The sequence below is a fragment of the Lepidothrix coronata genome, unplaced genomic scaffold, assembly GCF_001604755.1.
Source record: "Lepidothrix coronata isolate B3197 unplaced genomic scaffold, Lepidothrix_coronata-1.0 Scaffold151, whole genome shotgun sequence".
Classification (NCBI taxonomy): domain Eukaryota; kingdom Metazoa; phylum Chordata; class Aves; order Passeriformes; family Pipridae; genus Lepidothrix; species Lepidothrix coronata.
The window spans coordinates 1489227-1508806 of NW_016690331.1; the positions used below are offsets into that span (position 1 = coordinate 1489227).

The 19580-nt window shown below is 41.0% G+C and overlaps 1 protein-coding gene across 2 annotated transcripts in view; it reads left to right on the forward strand.

Moving 5' to 3' along the window:
• The first annotated feature begins 6 nt into the window (after positions 1–6).
• The window catches only part of DLEC1 (deleted in lung and esophageal cancer 1), a 43328-nt gene continuing 23754 nt past the window's right edge, over positions 7–19580 (forward strand). For both annotated transcript variants that reach the window (XM_017828670.1, XM_017828669.1), the window contains exons 1-22: positions 7–247; positions 1444–1584; positions 3359–3515; positions 4000–4110; positions 5191–5351; positions 5618–5832; positions 6068–6149; positions 6493–6580; positions 7372–7545; positions 8274–8410; positions 9292–9384; positions 9630–9720; positions 10675–10837; positions 12541–12733; positions 14060–14118; positions 14611–14785; positions 16050–16143; positions 16381–16511; positions 16823–16981; positions 17751–17890; positions 18137–18290; positions 19381–19491. In XM_017828670.1, the coding sequence (XP_017684159.1) occupies positions 35–247; positions 1444–1584; positions 3359–3515; positions 4000–4110; positions 5191–5351; positions 5618–5832; positions 6068–6149; positions 6493–6580; positions 7372–7545; positions 8274–8410; positions 9292–9384; positions 9630–9720; positions 10675–10837; positions 12541–12733; positions 14060–14118; positions 14611–14785; positions 16050–16143; positions 16381–16511; positions 16823–16981; positions 17751–17890; positions 18137–18290; positions 19381–19491 (3042 nt within the window). In that variant the 5' untranslated portion in view covers positions 7–34. The remainder of the gene's footprint in view (positions 248–1443; positions 1585–3358; positions 3516–3999; positions 4111–5190; positions 5352–5617; positions 5833–6067; positions 6150–6492; positions 6581–7371; positions 7546–8273; positions 8411–9291; positions 9385–9629; positions 9721–10674; positions 10838–12540; positions 12734–14059; positions 14119–14610; positions 14786–16049; positions 16144–16380; positions 16512–16822; positions 16982–17750; positions 17891–18136; positions 18291–19380; positions 19492–19580) is intronic.

Genomic DNA, 19580 nt, shown 5'->3' on the forward strand with positions numbered 1-19580 from the left:
GGCTGAGGGGAGCCCCTGCCCCGACCCGCAGGACATGGCTGAGGGGAGCCCCTGCCCCGACCCGCAGGACATGGCTGAGGGGAGCCCCAGGCCCGGCTCAGAGGACATGGCTGAGGGGAGCCCCAGGCCCGGCTCACAGGATTCCAGCGCCGAGCTGGCCATGGCTGAGGGGAGCCCCAGCCCTGGCTCGCAGGATTCCAGTGCTGGGTTGTCCATCGCTATGGGGAGCCCCAAGCCCAGCTCGCAGGTAACACAGCACAGGCACACACGCCCCCGCCCGACAGCATCACACCTGTGCACACAGACCCTGCAAACAGCCTCACACACACATGTGCGCACACACACACACACAGACCCCCCTGTGCACACACACACACACTGCAAACAGCCTCACACACACACAGACACACAAACCTTCACTGCACACACAGCCCCTGCAAACAGCCTCACTCCCCACCACACACACACACATGTGCACCCACAAACACACACAGGCCCCCCTGAGCACACACGCACTGCTGCTCACACAGACCCCACTGCAGCCTCACTGCACAGACACACACACAGACCTCTCTGCTCTACACACAGACCCTGCAAACAGCCTCACACACACAGACACATCTGCACACACAAACACACGCAGACCCCCGTGTGCACACAGCCCCCCCTGCACACAGCCTCACAGATACACACACCTGCACACACATACCTGCACACACAGACGCCCCTGCAATCAGCCACACACACACAGACCTCCCGACAAACAACCTCACACAAACACACATGCCCATTCACCCAATCTCACACAGACCCCTCTGCAAACAGCCTCACACAAACACACACACTTGCACACACAGACCCCTCTGCAATCAGTCTCACACTCACAGACACACACACAGACTGCCCCTGCAAACAGCCTCACACAAACACACACACCCCTACACACAGACCCTTCTGCAGCTGCACAGACACACAGAGACCCCTCTGCAAACATCCTCACACACACACCCACACCCACACACCCCTGCACACACCCTGGGACACACAGGCACACACCCAGCACAAGGCCTGACACACAGACACACACATATATCCCCGTACCATGCTCTGTCTCTCTCACACACACACACTCCACCCACACAGCCCCATCCCTGCACAAACCATGACACACACATGCTCTGTGCTCACAGAGCCCCGTGTCCCTCACCGTCACCTCCAGGTACAGCCAGGACACACCATGTCTGTGTCTGCACTGCCTTGTGTGCACAACCCACCTTCACCTCAGTGTTCACATGCACACACGTTTCCACGTACCTTTCCCAGCCCTTTCCCCCCACTTTTCCTCCTCCATTTGCTAATTCCAGATGTTAGCACATGCCCAGGGATCTCTTCCCATCCTGTCTAAGGCTTTAAGCTCTAAACATCCTCATTTTCTCTCCCCAGGACATCTCCCACGTGCTGGCTAGAGCCTTTGGGGACCTGTACACCAGAGATGTTTTTGGGGTGGACATGGACACAACTGGGATCGAGTCACAAGAAGGAGACAGTGTTGATCATGAGGGCTTCACAGATGAGCTGGAGCAGGTACAAGTCCAAACCAAGTCAGAGTTTGGAATTCTTTAATCGCTACTTTGTAATTTCTATATCCTCTCTAAAATAAAATAAAAAGGCAGATGCTGATGTTAAAAATGACATTTTAATGGAAATTCACTTGAGAACAGTTTCCCACAGAACCTTTCCTATAAATTAATATTCATGTGATCCTTCATGATATTGTTGTCTCTGGACAGCTTTTCAGACACAGTACAAACAGTAAAACCAGTAGCCCTTTAAATGCCTATTGAACCGGTTGACAACTTCTCCCTGTACCTGCTGGTCAGTGTCCCAGACTTCCCATCTTATCGTCCTTCCAATAGCTGTTGTCAGAGTATGAAAGTAGAGGCTGTTGCTGGATGATTTGAGCAAGAGATATTTTTTTCCATTTTCTGTCATCATACCCTCATGGAGGTTATCAGAGATGAAAAATCTGAAGTTTTGTATTTCTTCTGAGTAATTTAATAGTATATCAGTGGACACAGTATGTTTTGAGTAATATGTATGAGTACTTCTGCGATGGACTGCTTGAATAGGATTAATTTCAACTTGACAGTACATGACTATTATGTGTATTACTGCTGGACTGGTCACTCAATGCTCTCACCATCATCAGAAAATAAAATTTGAAAAAACCAAGCAGGCACTTTTAGGGCACAGTCCACCTGATCCATTTTAGGTATCAACTTTGGCATGGAGTGGAACTGTTTACTGGATTCCATTGACAGCGGAGGGATCCCAGAATGAGCAGGAGAGGAGGAAGCATCTTATTTGAGCTGAGATATGTCCTGTCTTTTCTATTAAAAAAAACCCCTACCAAATAGGATTATGTAATGGAAATAATCACTGGAAATCATTTAATTCTGAAAGTGTTCAAGGTCTGACTGGTTGGGACTCGGAGCAGCCTGGTCTAGTGGAACATGTCCCTGCCCATGGCAGGGGTTTGGAATGAGGTGATCTTTAAGGTCCCATCCAACCCAAACCATTCTGTGAGTCTGTGATGTAATTCTGTTAAATGAGCCAAAAGGTTAAACCTTGTTACATCAAAGTCGTAAAGCCTTGTTACATCTCAGTTAGGCTGCAGGTGCTCTTGAGATGAATGTCTATCAGTTTGTCTTGCTGGTGGTCTTGTGAGTCTCTGCACCTTTGCTGAATTCTCTCTTTAACTTACATCAATACCTATTTGAGGCAGGATTTTTGTTTTTAAATTATGCTTGTTAAAGCACTTGCCACGCTGGGCAGAGTGATCCAAAATACATCAGGAGGAGTGTAGTATCATTGTTGGGATATTCTTGAGTTTTAGAAACCTTCCTAGTAACTAAAAAGGAATCACAGAATCATAAAATCACAGACTGGTTTGGGATCTTAAAGATCATTTTGTTCCAGCCCCTCTGCCATGGGTAGGGACACCTTCCACTAGACCAGGCTGCTCCAAGCCCCATCCAACCTGGCCTTTACATTCACTAGGACTGCCCATTTTAATTTAATTCCTACACTTACAGGCAAAATACAGTACAGCAGCTACTGTCCCATAGAAAGTAAAATGTATTTCTCTTGTCCTGGGAGCATGTCCTCAACTTCCACACATTTTTCTTGGGCAATGCTTCTGACCCAGATAGGAATGACAGTGTTTTAGCAGGCCAGTTTATGCTTGTAAAGTGATGATGTTTTACCAAACTATCTCTGTTTACCTCCCAAAAGACAGATAGAAAACATTTAACTGTAACAGCTCAAACTTCTCTGTGTTCACCCATGCCCGTGGCAGCTCCTTGCTGAGTATAAAAGCCGACTGACAGAAGCTGACAAAGCAGAAAAGAAGATCGTTCAGGCCCAGATCCAAGCAAAAGCTGAAGATGAAAGGATCCTAAACCAGATGAAGGCAGAGGCAGGGGAAGATTTCCACAAAATGGGACTTCCACCAGGTGAGGATTCTGGAATGTCTCTCCCCAGTACATGCTTAGGGTACCTGGAAACCAGCTTGGGGTTGGCTTTACATTAACAGAGCAACTCTGAAGGATTTTGTGCAGAGATTCAAGTGGAGTAACATTTGTCTGACACTGAGAAACTAAACAACCAGGTCATTTTCCAGGTATTAAATTTGGGATTGATGGGTTACCACCTAAACAGTACAAGCATACACACCTCGGTGTATTGCAGGAGCAAACAGAGATTAAATGCTTCTCCAATGGGTGCTTAGCTGGGTGCTTAGCTGAAGTTAGAATCATGGAGATGCATTTCCAAGTCTTGGGATTAAAATACCAGACTATTTGTCTATCAAAAAATATTACCTGACAGGGATGAATTATAAAAACAATATTACTTTGGACAGATCAAGGTAGTGCATCTTAAGGGGCTAAAATTTAGCTTTTTTTGATTGACTTTTGATTGTTTGCTTTACTGTTGCAGTGGCATCCTCTTTTAGGCAGATTTTGGATAATGAACTTCTCAGAAAAAATAATTTAATCTGCCCTGATGATTACATCACTGAGAAATTGCCTCTTACTAAAGCGCCAAAAGGTAACTTTTAAAGCAGGAAGAAATTTAGACTTTTTGGAACACTCTATAATTGAAGCATTGGAGGATGTAGCAGACCTGAGTATATTTTTTTTTATATATATATATTTTTTTTTGTTTCTGCCAAAGCAGAAGGGACTCCAGTAATTTAAGCATAAAATTCCACTGAAGGCACATTCTCAAAATATAATTGATAAATTCAAAATTATTGAGTTTAAATGTGCTTAAATATGATATTTAATGGTGTTTGCAGATTTGTTTACAGTTCTTTCCATCTGACACAAAAACTATATTAGTGAGTGTCCTGCCTCTGTCCAATTTCATTAGCACAAAGCTACAACTACATCTTGTATACAGAGAAGGAAAGTGATTACATTAAAGTAAAAACCATTTTCAGTGAAATAAAATTGTATTCTTTATTTTGGGTTTAAAATTTTCCAGTTCTGGAAATAGATCAGTTTTGTTTGCTAATCAAGATCAGTAAGAAAAATCTTTTGGACAATGTCAGGATTTCTTTACTTCTTTTATTCATGCGAGCGAAAGGTTTTAGTATCATCTGATCAAAACAAACATTTCTGAGTTATGAGCTGAATCAGAAATTCCAAGATTTGGTGTCCTTTTTTTTTCCACTGTAATTGCAAACAAAGCTAAAAATCTCACATCCCAGAGTTTCCTCTGAGGTGTCAATTTTGTTGTCCAGCTATAGGAATATGGGACAAGATGGTGAATCCTATTTTTGTCAGTTTTCTGACTGTCAAAAGTCCATCATATAGATCTTTTTGTAAACTGAACAAGGCATTCTAAGTCCCAGTCACTTGTAAGGTTAACATAACTTTCTGGGAGTAATTTAACTTTCTTCATATATAACTTGTTTAATCAGTATTTCTAAAAGCTGTCTTACTAAAGCCCTAAGCTTTTCATGTGCAAAATAAATTATAAACGCAAATTAAATTCTAGAAGATTTAAAGTGTATTTTTACCATCAACAAGACTTAAAATAAATTCATACAGCTATGCTTAGACCAAGTCCTTATCATTCATTTTTTTCTCTTGTAGAATTAATTTTTTTTTATTTGAACTACAGGAAAATCAGAACCTGGATACTTGAAAGAGACATTTATTTGTAAGCAGCGTGTCCCTTTTCCACTGGATCACGTTGTGTACTTATCTCCTAGCGTGACAAGTATGTCTTCAACTCTGCCCTCAACTCCAGATTCCACCCACTACACTAAAAAAATAAGTAAGGTACATTCTACAGGTGTATTTGTTGTAGTCTGTCAGAACTGTAAGGCTTGTTGCTGTTCCTGTAACAAAGGGTGAATATCAATCCATTGGCTGTTTGGCTCCAATACTTAATGTATTTGATCTGATTAAAAAAAATGAGAAATACCTTATTTATATATTAATTTTTATTGCTAATAGCTTTAATTAGACACGTACAAATCACCGTTTTCATCATCCTCAAAATTGCCATGTTTAATTTCGCACCACGATCTCTTTGTTTTTCAAAGAAAACTAAAACCTCACGGAAACCAGCCTGGAAAGAGAGTAAGTTCCAAGCAGAGGGAGTAAGTGAGGACCTGACCAGACTTGAGAAAGGGCAGAATTACTTGAAGAACCCACGCTTTTTCCCACTAAATACTCTTCATGGAGGCAAATCTCTGGTCATTTCTCAAGAAAAAGTGGACCAAATCATAGCCACAAGAAAAGCAGAAGATGCCAAAGGGTATGGATGACCTACAGTCTGGATCCTGAGCTCGAGCACACACAGCTCCACTATAGAATTACTGTGGATTTACACACAGATATTTTGAGCTAAATGTTTTATATAGTCTCTTAGGAAACAAAGTATGTCTGTATGACATTTTGTTTTTGCCAAAGGATACATTTTGCAATTTCTCATTTTATCAGTATTTAGAGAATGAGGCAGTAAGAGAACATCTCCTTCTTTTATCTTTCAGTGATACATCATTTGTTCCCGTGTTTCTTGCCAATCCACCTACTGTTCTGTTTTCCTATGATGAAGTTGGGCTGGTCTATGAGGTGAGAACTTCTTTGTAGAGAGTTAATTCTACCACTGAGAAGTATTATGTCCTATCTGGACCTACATATTTCACCTAATCTTTTGACTTTCTGAATTTTAACAAAAGTCAGAGTTTCTCCCTGATATTGAATTTATGACCCTTTAACTTCCATGCCACTGACACAAACCAGTGAAAACTAAATGGACCCTTTTCAGTCTCTGCTTTGTTTTGTTAGTATCTGATTCAGCCTTTATTGAATAAACTGAGATTTTTTGAGTTGGTTGTGATGATGAAGTAGTTACTCCTATCTAATGAGTGAGGATAAATACAGTGGAGCATTTTTATTTTCTTTTTAAATGAAGGTGACCATAGAGCTACAGAACATCACTTCAACAAGTCAGTATATGAGACTTATCCCCCCCTCTACTTCAGCATTTTTCATTTTGCCAGGTAAGGGTTCTTTTTCTGCTTATAAGATGTTAACACATAAAAAAAATCTTATTTATCTGCTTGAACAAAGATTTTTCACAGATGCTCTGTTTGGTTCTGTTTTCCATAGTGCTCAGTTCTTTAGGAACTGAAGGCTGACTTATGACATTCACATGCAAGTCACAAGCAGATTCAAATGGTCTAATGAGGAATTCGAGAACACTAAATTAAAGTGTTTGATGTTAGATTGAAATGTATCCGTGGAATACCTACATGGAGTCTTATCCAAAGTCCATCTAGGAACAGACTTAGTTTCCACTGAAAAAAAAATTAGCAGGAGAGGGCAAGAAATAGCACACTTCAGTTGTAGCAGGGACGGATAGGTTAGAGGAAAGTTAAGAAAAATATCTTTCCTACGATAGGATAGCCAGGCACTGGGATAGATTGCCTAAAGAGGTATTAGATGGTGGTATCCCAGGAATTGGAGGAATACTTAGAAGAAGTTAGATGCCTCCATGTAAGGCATTTTTGTCTTGTGGCAAAGGAAAACTGTGTAATGTCTCCATGTTTCTCCTCGTTATGAGAAGCATATTTCAGGCAAAAAACATCTTGAGTTCTGTGGAGGATGTGCACGTCCACAGATTGCACTGCCAGGCCTCTTGTGCTCATTCTTTTTTATCAGCTGGACTTAGGCAATAGATGGGGGAAGTTTACAGGCACCTTTCCAGAGGGAGATGTGGTTGTAAATACAAGTGCCAACTTTGGGAGGTTTTAACTTTTTTTAATTCCTTGCTTTTTCCCCTCCCCCCAAGGAAAATTCCCAGGAAAGGGAGGAATGATTGCTCCTGGGATGGCATGCCAGTATACAGTCCAATTTATTCCTGAATATCTGGGAGATTATGAAGATCATATATTAGTGGAAACTCAATCATCAGAACCTCTTCTGATCCCAGTCCAAGCTAAAGTATCACTTCCAGTATTAACATGTCAGTATTGTCCAAATCTTAAATTTTTCTAAAGGTGGGGTTTTTTATTTGACTGTCTTCAATTTTGTGTCACAAAACAAATGTGGAAAAAATTGGCAGTGCAGTTTCTGCATTTTGATATCTATCTCATTTTCACTCATCATAGATTTATTAGTTATTAAAATGCAATCCTGTCAATTTTTTCCTCAATTATTCATTAAGCTCTTTTCTTTTCACACTATTAGAGAAGTGAGTAGGAGCCACTCTTCTGGGTTTGTGTAATTACCACTACAACTGTAATTACTAGTCCTAAATATTATGGAATTATGACTTAATGATAACTATTTGATGCTATTAATTAATATTCATGGAATGTGATGTTAATTATAGATGGATATGACATACCTGCACCTCTCAGATATCTGACCTCAACTGTACCAACCAGGATTACTTTTGCAAAAATTTGCTTTGATTTTTTTGTAAATTCACCTTACCTGTTATACTGAGCTTTTTAAAAAATCATCTTACTTTTTATCATTCAATAATCTTTAAGTAGGAAGCACCATTAAAATGTAAAGTGAATGTAGAAATGTACACTTCACACTGTTCAACTTTCAAATGGAAAGAATTTGGGGGGGTATAGGGTTGCAAAACCTGGCATATTCACATGCAGTAGTGTCTGTAAACAGTTATTTAATCAGCAGCCTTCACTGCCTCTGGAGCCTGATTTTCTGTGTTATTTGTTGCAGTGCCTCACGTTATAGATTGTGGTCCCTGCCTTGTTGGAGGAATAAAAGCAACATCAATTTTGTGCAGAAATGAGGGCGTTAGGACTGGGAAGTTCTCTATAATGCCAAAGAAAGCCTGGCCACCTCCTCATCCTGGGGTGAGTGATTAGGAGGGAAACAGTGGACACGGTGTGGTACAAGTGCCCTGGTGTGAAGGCATTTTGAGCTAGTCATGGTATATTAGCACAGAAGTCATAAGGCCTTGCTGGAGACATTTGTATTGTGCCATTTCTTCAGGCATTCACATTTATCCTCAAGACCAATCTCCCTGGATGTCTGTACCCTTTACTCTGGCTTGCCTCTGGGAGAAGTTTTCTTGCTCAGGGGTGAGGTAAACTGAGGCATAGATTAGGGAAAGGAAAAGTGGCTTGAACTTTAACCTTACCCTTGAAGCAAATGGAATTGCAATCAGTTCTAGCATTGCTTGAGCTCATTTCTTCCCCCTCCCCACCAAAGATATCCCTTAGTGACCTTGCTGCACCTGTAGTTCACTCCAGTCCTGCTCTGTCTTTAGCTTCTCATCACAAACCAGGGTGTAGGTGAAAGGGACAAAGAAGACAAGATGTGACAGGCAGATTGGCATTTTTGGTGCTGGAGAAAGGGCTGATGGGCCAGGTTGTCCCTCCTGCAACTTTACAGCTCCAACTCAAAGTGACATAAGCATGGAGGAACAGACAGAGCCTCTGTGCTCAGGCAGAGCTGTTCTGCTGTGAACATGAATATTAGGGCTCCTGACACTGCCATTTGTGTTTGGAGACAGAACCTTCCCCCCCAACTTTCACCAAGGTCATTATAAAGCATAAGGCATTTTTTTTCTAATTAAACCATGTACAAAAGCCACTTTCTTTTGAGGTGCATGAAAAAAAAATATGGTAAGAGTTTAAACAGTGATGTAATACACTGCCTCTTTTAGGTAACCTTGTATTTTAAAAGCAACAACCTGATCAATTTAATTTATTAATTTTTTTAAACACCTTAGGCCATTGCCACTGTTGATTTTGTGACACAAGATCCTTTTGGGATCCACCCTGCTGTTTTTGAGCTGATTCCAGGGCAGAGTGAAACAGTAGAGGTTAGTACTAAGTGCTATAGAAAGCTTTTCTACTTTACCAAACACATAAGCAAGCAAGATCATTTTAGATGATCTCGGCTGGACCTTGCAAATTTGGGTTTGTGTGAGCAAAAAAATGACACTGACTGTTTTTTGCAAATGTGAGATTTAATTACTAATCAGTAAAACTCTCCTTTAGTGAACACTTATTGTATTGCTTCCTCAAGAGAATCAGTTACAGACATTGCTATTTCCCTTTCTTTCAGGTCCTGTTTTTTCCTTCTTTGCCAGAGGCCTCACAGCAAACATACACCCTTTTGTGTGACAATTGTCCAGTCAATGATGTTACAGTTACAGGTTTGTTTCTGGCACCTTTCAGAGCTCACACTGGTAACTCTGTAGATACTCAGATAATGTGAGTGGTGGTTGATGGCTTGAAGTGATGGTAACATTTTATGTCAGTGGATTAATACTGTATCCCCTGATGGTGTTAAATGCTAAGCATTTTTTTATTATTGTTAATACTGTTCCTTTCTTAGTGCAGGAAATACATGGGTTTCAGAAAGCACTGAGCTTTTAACCCAATGTACCCAAAAATCCAATGTAAAATGTCACCAAGTAGCAGGAAAAAAAAAGCCATTTGCCAGGTGCAATTAATTTCTTTTACTTTTCTAGCTGTAAGATAACATGGCAAACTATAAAACATCAACTGCAACAGGGCAGAAATGAAGAAAATTTGGGGCACATCTTGTATGAGGGTATTCAGGAGAGATAGACAGTCTTTGGATTAGCTAATGAAACCAGTTGAAATTCTTGTAAACTTTAGTGTTTGTTCTGTAATGTAACTGTGAGTGCTATAACAGGAAGCTTGACTTGTAGTCTACTGAATCACTTTATCACAGGTATTTCCTTTGGATATAGCTGTGGTAAAGTCTTAGATATAGACTTTTTAGTAGTGCATTTGCTGCTTATTTTAATTTTAATATACTGCTCAAATCATCTGGGAGGCACATTGTCAGCCAGGCAAACACCCTGCTCACTTCAGTGAAACAATGCTGGTGTAAGTGAGCTGAGGTCGTGGCCCTAAAATCCAAGTCTGTTAAACTCATGAAGAAAAAGCCTGTGTTGATACATGTTGATAAACAAAGAACATCAGGAAAACACTGTACAATTAACACATTGGAGTTCTGAAACTTGAGGGAACACCAGATATAATCAGTAATGGCCGTGACTGGCATTTGCTGTCAATGAGTGATGTGAACTGTGTTCATGGGCAGATAGTAAACAGTAGTACCGAAATATTTCTTCAAGGGGCTGGAGAGCTGATTGCTCTGGACCTTTTGTTCGTCACGGGTGGAGAAAGCAAACCTGAGCTGGGTGAAGTTACTGATGTGACAGCACAACATCTCATCCGGTTCGACCGCCAAAACCCACACACCAGCGAGGAGAAGAGCTTGGTTATAAGGAATTCCACGTATGTAGCAACTCTTACAGTCACACTCTGCAGTCTGGACATACTGGTAGGGATCTCATTTGTGAGACTGTATTGGAGAAACTTTCATGCACTTGATAAACTTGAGGCAGCTGCTTTGCTTCCTTTTACTCCAGTTCTTTGGTAATTAAGGTTCAAGGATACTCTTGTGAGAGCGGGAACGTTGTACATAGATCAGACGTCGTGGCAGCCTTTAGCCAAGGTCAATGTATTTGCTTCAGTAGAAATAAATCTACAGTTCCAAAAGATTCATAAATATGGATGGTTGCAGGAAATATTTACAGGGTGATCCAGGTGAGATTTATCTAACGCTACATGTCTACTATATATTCTTGTGCTACTGAGCTAAGGACTCTTTTCCTTTCATAGTGCAGGGAAATAGATACTTCCAAGGGTGCAATTCTGACTGTAGATGTCTCCCATAGAACAAGTCATAATACATCCTGGACTCCACTTGATCTCCACTAGTTAGTATGGGAGCCCAATGTAATCAATTTGTATTAAAACTCTCAGATGATTCCTCCTATTGAGTCCTAACAGATTGAAATATAAACTCAATTTGAAGTCAAGGAATATGTCCCTGTGGATAATTACATCGTACTGAACATTGTGGCATCCTGATTTTGCTCAAAATTGGTCAGATATTAACAGAAGTGCACTCTTGCATGATGGCAGCAGTTAGAGGTTGCAGACATCAGAGCAGTGAGTAGGTCAGTGCTGGGTTTAGGTACATTAATGTAAATTGCTACTTGCTACAGTGCATATCTGACAGTTTGTTTTGTGGCCTGGAAATCACAGGTGCATAATGCCAGAACAGGCTGATGTTTGGGTAAAGAAAGTGTGATTTGGTGAACTGGGCACTGTAAAGTGACAAAGGATGTGACTGTGACGATTTCCACATCTTCTCTGTGCTATAATCCCCACAGCAGTCCCTGCACATCTGGTGTCAGCATTTGTGTCAGGCTGAGAGCAAACTCCACAGAAGCAGGAAAGAGAAACCTTTCTTCTGCTACAGAAAGTGATACAAGAAATTGTAAATGTCCAGATTTTTCAGTGATACTTTCAAATTCCAGTGTCCTTCCCCTTCTTAGTAAGGCAAAGTTTTTGAGGTCAGCATGTCAAGGTTTTCAAACCCATGAAGACATTCCATGGAATACACTTCTGCTGAAGCAACCCAGTTAAGCAACCTTTTCTGGATTGCAAACAGTGTGGCAGAGCCATGGCTATAATTTTATCTGAAGCCATTGTGTTTTTTGACATGTTAAAGACCACATCTTGCACTTGGATTAAATTCAGAATCTGATGTAGATCATCAGCAGTGATCCAAGGCAAACATACTGGTATCAGCAGGAACAGCCCTGTTCATCTCAGATCCTTGTAGGGTTTCCTAAAAGCTGGATTATATGACAAGTCAAGTAAGGCAAGAAAGTGTTAGCATATCTTAAACATTTATATAATTTACTTTCATATATTAGCATGTTCTTTGTACAATTTATATGTTCTGACTCTATGCTGTCTCATCAGCTTTGTAGCTCACAAAGACTGGTAAGTGAAACCCCTGTAATTTGTAAAGAGATGAATTTCCTACGTGGAAAAAATCTCTGGAAATTTTCTCCCAACATTTTGCTCAAAAATAACTGATTTGTTGACCACAGCTTTTTTGTTGTTTATTGACCTCTTTGCAGCCCTGTAGAACTTCCCTTCTTCTGGCAGATAAGAAAGCCTAATCTGAAACCATTAATACCAGAAGGAACTGCAGACTTGACAAAGGTCGAAGACAATCAAGACACTGAGTCAGCCTTCTCCCTAAATCCTGAGCAGGGAGTTTTGTTTCCCTGTGCAGATCATGAGTTTATCCTCACTTACACTCCACAGGAGGTATGGCTCGTGATTCCTTCCTATCTACAAACTCCAGCTGTGTATTTTTATGCAAGTCATAAAATCCTTGCTGTGCAACTTTTCTAAATTAAATTTAATTAGCTGGTACTATGCTCTGATAAACAGTGTTCAAAATGTAGAAAAAGTTACTAAAGGAAAACATGTTTTGACTGCAAAATGTGAGACAGTTTCTGATCTCATGTCATTTTTGGGACTGACTGGACACAATTAGTTTTACACTGAAACTATGGGCACATCCTTGTAGCTGCAGCTGTGCTGGCTGGTGAAGTTACTCCCCTCCCCACGCTACGAGCTCCTCCACCAGCTCCTGACCCTTCCCCTTCTGCTTTGGGGATGTGCCCCATACCTACTGCAGCCTAAATAAGTTGATTTGCAAACAGGGATTATTTAAACTGTTTCCAGCTGTAGCTTTTTTGACCCGAAATGGGCCCTGTGAACAGCTGAGTGGTAAATTAGGGGGATAGTAGGAGCCTTTGGCAGAGAAATGCTGCTGTGCAGCTGTGGGTAAAGAGGGCTGCAAGGATGTTGGAATGCAGCTGTGCCAGTGACTGTTCTCTTAGTTTCTGCCTCTCTGTCCCTGTAAATAAGGAGCATGAGCTCACTGTGCTTATAGACACTTGTTCCAAAGTAAGCCCAAGAGTGGGAATATCCCATGCTGTGATGATTGACAGACATAAGAAATACCTTAAATATGTACGGACAAGAAACTAGCTGGCTTTTTAAAAATACTTTAATTAGTTAATTGAATATATATTTAATTAAAGTATACACTGAAATTAATATCTGTCTACAAACAAGTGAAGCTTTTGCAAAGCCCTACAGATTTAAGGCCTGCTTCTGTGTTTCCTTTTCTCCCCCTCCATTAGAATACAGAAGGCATTCTCTTCCCATGATGGAAAAGTCTTGTTTCTTACTCAAGATCAGATTGATGGTCAATTAAGCAAAATACCCTGGAGCAGTTAGAAGAAACTTTTAAATTAGTACAGCAGGACTGAGCTTAAGTTGGGGAGCCTTTGCAGATGCTTGTGCATAGTATGCAATATACTAGGGAAATAATAACAAGCATGTCAAAAATGAGTATTTTTCTTGGAACCGTACACTATGAGATCAGAATCTGGCTTAATATTTTGCAGTCAAACGTGTTTTCTTTTAGTAACTCTAGAGTTTGAATATCGTTTATCAGAGTTTAGTACTCCGATGATGATCATTCATCCTTTACACGTGGACTACTTTTCCATCTTTTTTTTAATCCTCAGCATAACTGATTACTTGACATTAAAGTCGTTTTCTCCTTCGTCTGTATAGCTGCAGAGTTACCACAGTGTGATTCAGATGGTGCTGAGGGACATCCCGGAATCACCTCGGTAAGCTGAGAAACGTCTCCCAGTAAGATGTGTAGACAAAATTTATCTGTGCTATTGCCTTAAATTACTGGGATTTTTCTTCTTTCTGGTGGTGATGGACTGACAAGTATAAAGAATTTTATCTGCACAACTAGTTGTGGTACAAAGAGCATCTCTGATACCTTCCCTCATGCCCAAACACATGCCTACCCCTGGCTTTCCTCTCTTGGAAAAAGATAATACTGTCATTTTATCTGCTTGTTTTCCAGGTTTTCCTGTTATTACTATTTGTCACAGCAGTCTGTGACATAAATACTTGTTCATGGACAGACTGGGACAACCTTAGAGAATGATGAAGTTTTTAATTGTCCCCAGGCTGAGCTAATTGCACACTGACAGTCTGTACTTGAGAAACTTTTGATGATTTTCAGTTTTCATCTGGCAACTAAAAGGCAGGATCCAATTTAATACCAGTTTAAGATGTTTAATGATTCTACCATATTTCTCCCAAAGTTTAGAAAAAGAGGGAATGCTTCAAAACATCCCAGAATGCAAAGTAGAGGATGTAATAGCACTGGAAATAGAAGTTAAAGGATCAACAGAACCATTTCATTTTCTTCTGGAACCATATGCCGTTATTATCCCTGGAGAAAACTTCATTGGTGTAAATTTCAGAAAAGCATTTAAGGTTTGTTTGCTTTTGACTTCATTGTTATGGTGTGTTTTGTGTCACTAGATGTCATAGGTTTTATTAGTAGATATCAGATGGTCTGTGTTATTTTAGTTTTCCTGAAATGTTTTTAAAGGAGGCCATGACTCCAGGAGGGTCTGCACCGAAATCCCCTACCCAGCCCCCTCAGCCCTACACTCCAGGCAGCAGCCTTTGTTCATTTTACATCTCTCCAGTTTGATAGCACAGAGTTTTACTATTCTAAGTGCTTTTCTGGGTCACTAACTAAGTATTGCTTTACACTACACCTGTAGTGTAAAGGTTTTCCTGCTGGGAGGAATAGCCAATGGATGATTAAATTAGTTCATAATGGAGGCACTGTTCATTCAAAGAACTACAACAAGCAGAAAAGAGCTACAAAAATCACATATGCTGCAGCTTACTACATGTTATTCTTTCCTGCAGGCTCTGATAATTTCTGTCTGGCCATTTTGGGACAAAATGCTGCTGCAACTGTCCACTCACACAGTCCTCTTCAGTGTAGATCAGGATCCTTTTGATCTTAGACTCACTTGGGAAAAATAGGCTTGCTAGCAGGAGCCAGGCAGGAAGACATTTCCCAGTTAATGGTTTTCCCATTTTTTTCTTAGAGATCCTGCTAATCAGCATTTGATTTTATGCTTTCTCTTCCTAGAACTTATTTTTTCAATTTAAGGCAGCTATTTCATACTTTCCAGTAATCCAGTGTAGCTACACATGTGATATAGGTAACTAAGCCACTTACTGATGATATAATTATATTCCTTGCAGTTTCCAATTGTTTTTTTTAGTCTTAAAAAGATAAGAATTTTAACTATGCTTAGAGATAATTGTGCTTCAGAGAACAAAGTTGTTTGCTGCAATTAAGAAATTAGTGTCTGACTAGATCTGAAGAGCAGGCCAAAAATTTCAAGAGCTTCCCTCTCCCTCACAAGCAGATCCTTTGGCAAAAAATAGGCTGCACTCAAAAGAAAGATTTGCACTTTAAGTTTAGAAAGCCTGTTGTATTTTTGAAAAATGGGGAAAAAGTTATAAAAACTTCAAATATTATAGTGTTCTTGGAAAGAATTGTTAATGGATTTTCTTCAGGAAACACCTTCACCTGTGTGAAGAGAGCCACTGTGACAAATAAATGATGACTCACAATACCTAGTTTTCAGTGTATCAGTGCTCTCAGCAAATTGGCTTGTTGCTATGAAAGCTGAAGGTGCATTAATTGTCTCATTGATTTTATTTCTTTCAGCTGTGGAACAACAGCAAATCACTGATCAAGTACACGTGGGACAAAATCACAACCTCCGAGATCATGGAAGTTTTTCCTCCTACTGGTGTCATAGGTAAAGATTCTGTGACTTACAGGCATCAGTTAATGACAGAAATGACAGTAATTGACAGTATCAATCTATGACAGTCACAGAGCACTATAATGCAAATTGTAAAAATAGCTGATCCCCAGCCCACTGGAGCCAGCAGGAGACTTAATTTGGTTCCAGGAGCTTCAGTAACAGATTTGGAGCAGGTGGTTTCTGAAAAAGAAGGTGAGACAGCACCCTGATTTTTTTTTTCTTTTCTAGACATAAATAGTTGCTGTGAATTTGAACTGGCAATTACTGGAAGCAAACCTGGTGTCATCAGCCATAACCTGCAGTGTAACATTGAGCCATGCCCAGACCCAGTTGTGCTGCATGTTGAGGCTGCTTTTAAGGTAAAGAACAGTTCAGCATTGTGGGATGGTGAGCTGAGGGGCCTGATCATTGTCCATGTAAAGCTGTTTTGCCTCTCAAAGGCTTGAGAAATCTAAAGAAGTTAAGAATAGGAGGTAGTTTTGCTGTCTAGTAACTATTGAGGCAGTGTTGATACTCCCATGACACTCAGAATTTTTCTGCATCACATACAGTGCATTTGCTTTCTGATATTCTCTGTGAAATCAAATGTTAATCTTAGTTAATGTATGCTTCTTAATGACACTGTTTTAGCAGAGTTGTCCATTCTGATATCTGTTTCCTGGTGTCCCAGGGTCCACTTCTTCGTATTGATGTTCCATCACTCCGGTTTGGTTTGACTAAGCAGGGTGAGAGTGTGCTAAGAACCTTCAAGATTAAAAATATGTGTCAAGTGCCAGCACAGTGGAGGATGCAAGAAAGCCGGGTTTGTCTAGCAGAAAGGAATGAAGAGGTAAGTCACTGCTACAGCTGGCTGTGTTCCCTCTTTAGCTGTTCTTTTCCTTCTGCTTAGGAGTTGTAATATTCATTCCAGCCATCAGAAATTCTAATTTTTGTGACTTCTTCTGAAACTACTCCTGCACAGTTTCATGAGTACGTGAGTTCTTTTGAGGTTAAATGCTTCTTTACAATTTTTCACTATTTCCATTTATTACAAATCCCCTGCCAGCCTGATCCAAAGAGACACAGAGTATTTCCTGTATGACAGTAATTGCTGAGGTTAAGGTTTTAGAGGAACTGAGGCTGCTAAACACTCCTCCCACACACCCATATCAGCATCTGAGACAAGAATCACAGCCCTCACCCCACACTGGTTCTCTTCCTGTTTCAGCTCTTCCAACCCTCCTTCCTCACCCTTCTGTCCAAGAATCTTTCCAACTTGTGGCACCTTGCTGCTGTTTGGGAGCAGATGCTGCAGCAGAGGATGACTGCTTCTCCTCCACATTCCCTCTCCGTCCATGCACAGCCAACCCTGTTATGCCCATGGCTGTGACTGCCCTTCTCTCAGAAGCAAAATCCTGCCTCCTTGTGTAGCCAGGTTTTCACAAAGCTGGCACTGTGCTTCCTGACACCAACCCAGGTGGGACTTGAGGGGCAGAGAGAAAAGACATGTCTGAGGGAAAACTAGACATGTGCAAGCCCTAATTAGATTGTGTGGCTTCACCATTTTACCCTTGCTTTGTAGGTGTTAAAATTTTCCTGTTTCCTCTCTCCTCTCCCAGATATCTCCCTTTACCATCCAACCATCAGCTGGAGAAATACCTCCTTTGGGTGTATGCAGAGTGTCAGTTCAGTTCACATCACGGCGGTGCCAACGTCTCCAGACAGTATTGCAACTAGAGGTAGAAAATGGAGAAGGAAGGTAAGGGGGAGAAGCAGCATTCTGTTTTGATTTTCCCGGGATTCACATGTGAGTCTTCCCTTTACATAGTTTTTCTCTTCTAAAAAGAAAAACTGAACTCAGAGTGGGGTTGTTTAACCTATCAATGAACTACCAAATTGCTAATATTGCTAAATAAACATTACCATCATTCTTCCCAGCATGCTGTTGTATGTCTAGCACATTTCATTAATGATAACAATAGACCATCTGTGTGTTTATTTCCAGTTATCTTCCTGTTTTTGTTGAAGTTCAGACCCCCCAAGTGTGCCTGATATCTAGTCATCTAGTATTCCCTGAAATTTATACTGGAGTTCCTGCCAAAGCAACCAGTAAACTTTTTAACCAGACACTGCTGCCAGCAAAATACTTATGGGGAAAGGTAAATGCTCTTCTGATGGATGAAGCATACAGCAGGGATAGAAATGGCAATGTTATGGAAATACAAATAACAACTATTCTTAAAAGCTTTTCTGATGTATCTTTTGAGCACTGATTGCTGTTTGCAGAACTTCAACTTGACACCAGCCTTTGTGAAAAGATTAACTACCAGTTGATGGCAATATGTTCTTACTGTCTGTGGACCATCCCTGGGAGAATGGGTGGGCAGATGTGAGGGATCACAGGATATAAGCTACCAGAGTATTAAGCTAAGTCCCATGGCAGTGTAGGGTTTGCATTTAATTAAGTAGAACAAAGAAACTGTGGTGCTTTTGAATTGTGTCTGAATTTTGCTTTAATTTCACATTCTGGATGGGATTCAGATTACAGATTGAGAGCCCTACATTTAGTGTCAGTGTGTAAGCTGTGGTCTGAACTCTCTTTTCCATCAGTGGAAATTTGTCAGTGCCTTGGTCACTCAGATCTACTCTGACATGTGGGATTCAGCTCAGTTGCCTACATAAAAGCACTCAGAGCAATCCAAGATGACCTCCGGTGCCCAAGGATCCTAACAGAGCATGTGGATCCTATAGGACCTATAGGAAAACACTTTGGAACATCTGGAGCCTAGGAAGAATACCTACAGCATTTTTCCTCCTATCTGATGTCCATGTGTGAGCAACTGAGTTGAAGCCCTGGATTCGTACCATTTGCAGTTGGGCGCTTAGGGAAGGTGCAACACCAGGATTGTCTCTCTTTCACCAGAGTGGAGAAAGATGGGGCACCTCTTGGATCCTGCTCCAGTATCAGATAGGTTGGCTTCATCCTAGAAAGGCTTGTGACTGTGAGAGGGAGGTCAGTGACCCTGCTCCCAGCACAGAAGCCTCAGCTTGGCACCTGAAAGTCATTTGGAAATGGATGTAGGCATGAGGATCTTTATCACCCATGGGGAATTGTAAAGCAAGTCTTGATAAACTGTAGGTGTTGCTACCTGGAAGTGTCCTAAACCTGAGAATAACTTGGTCTGGATGTGAAGAGACAATCTGAGTGAATCAGCATTAGTCTGAAAGTCTGTCCCTTCTGTTTGGCAGCTCATTGGAAGCCAGGCAGTTTCCTGCTCTGTCACTGTCTCCCCAGCCAGTGGCACCTTGGGCCCAAATGAGGAAAAAGAATTCTGCATAGAGCTGTCAGCCAGCATCGTGGTAAGGTTAAAAACTGGGGCACAGTTTTATCAAAACAGCAACACCGGCTTTTTCATCTCACCTCCATCTGGCTGAAGGGAACAACTTCT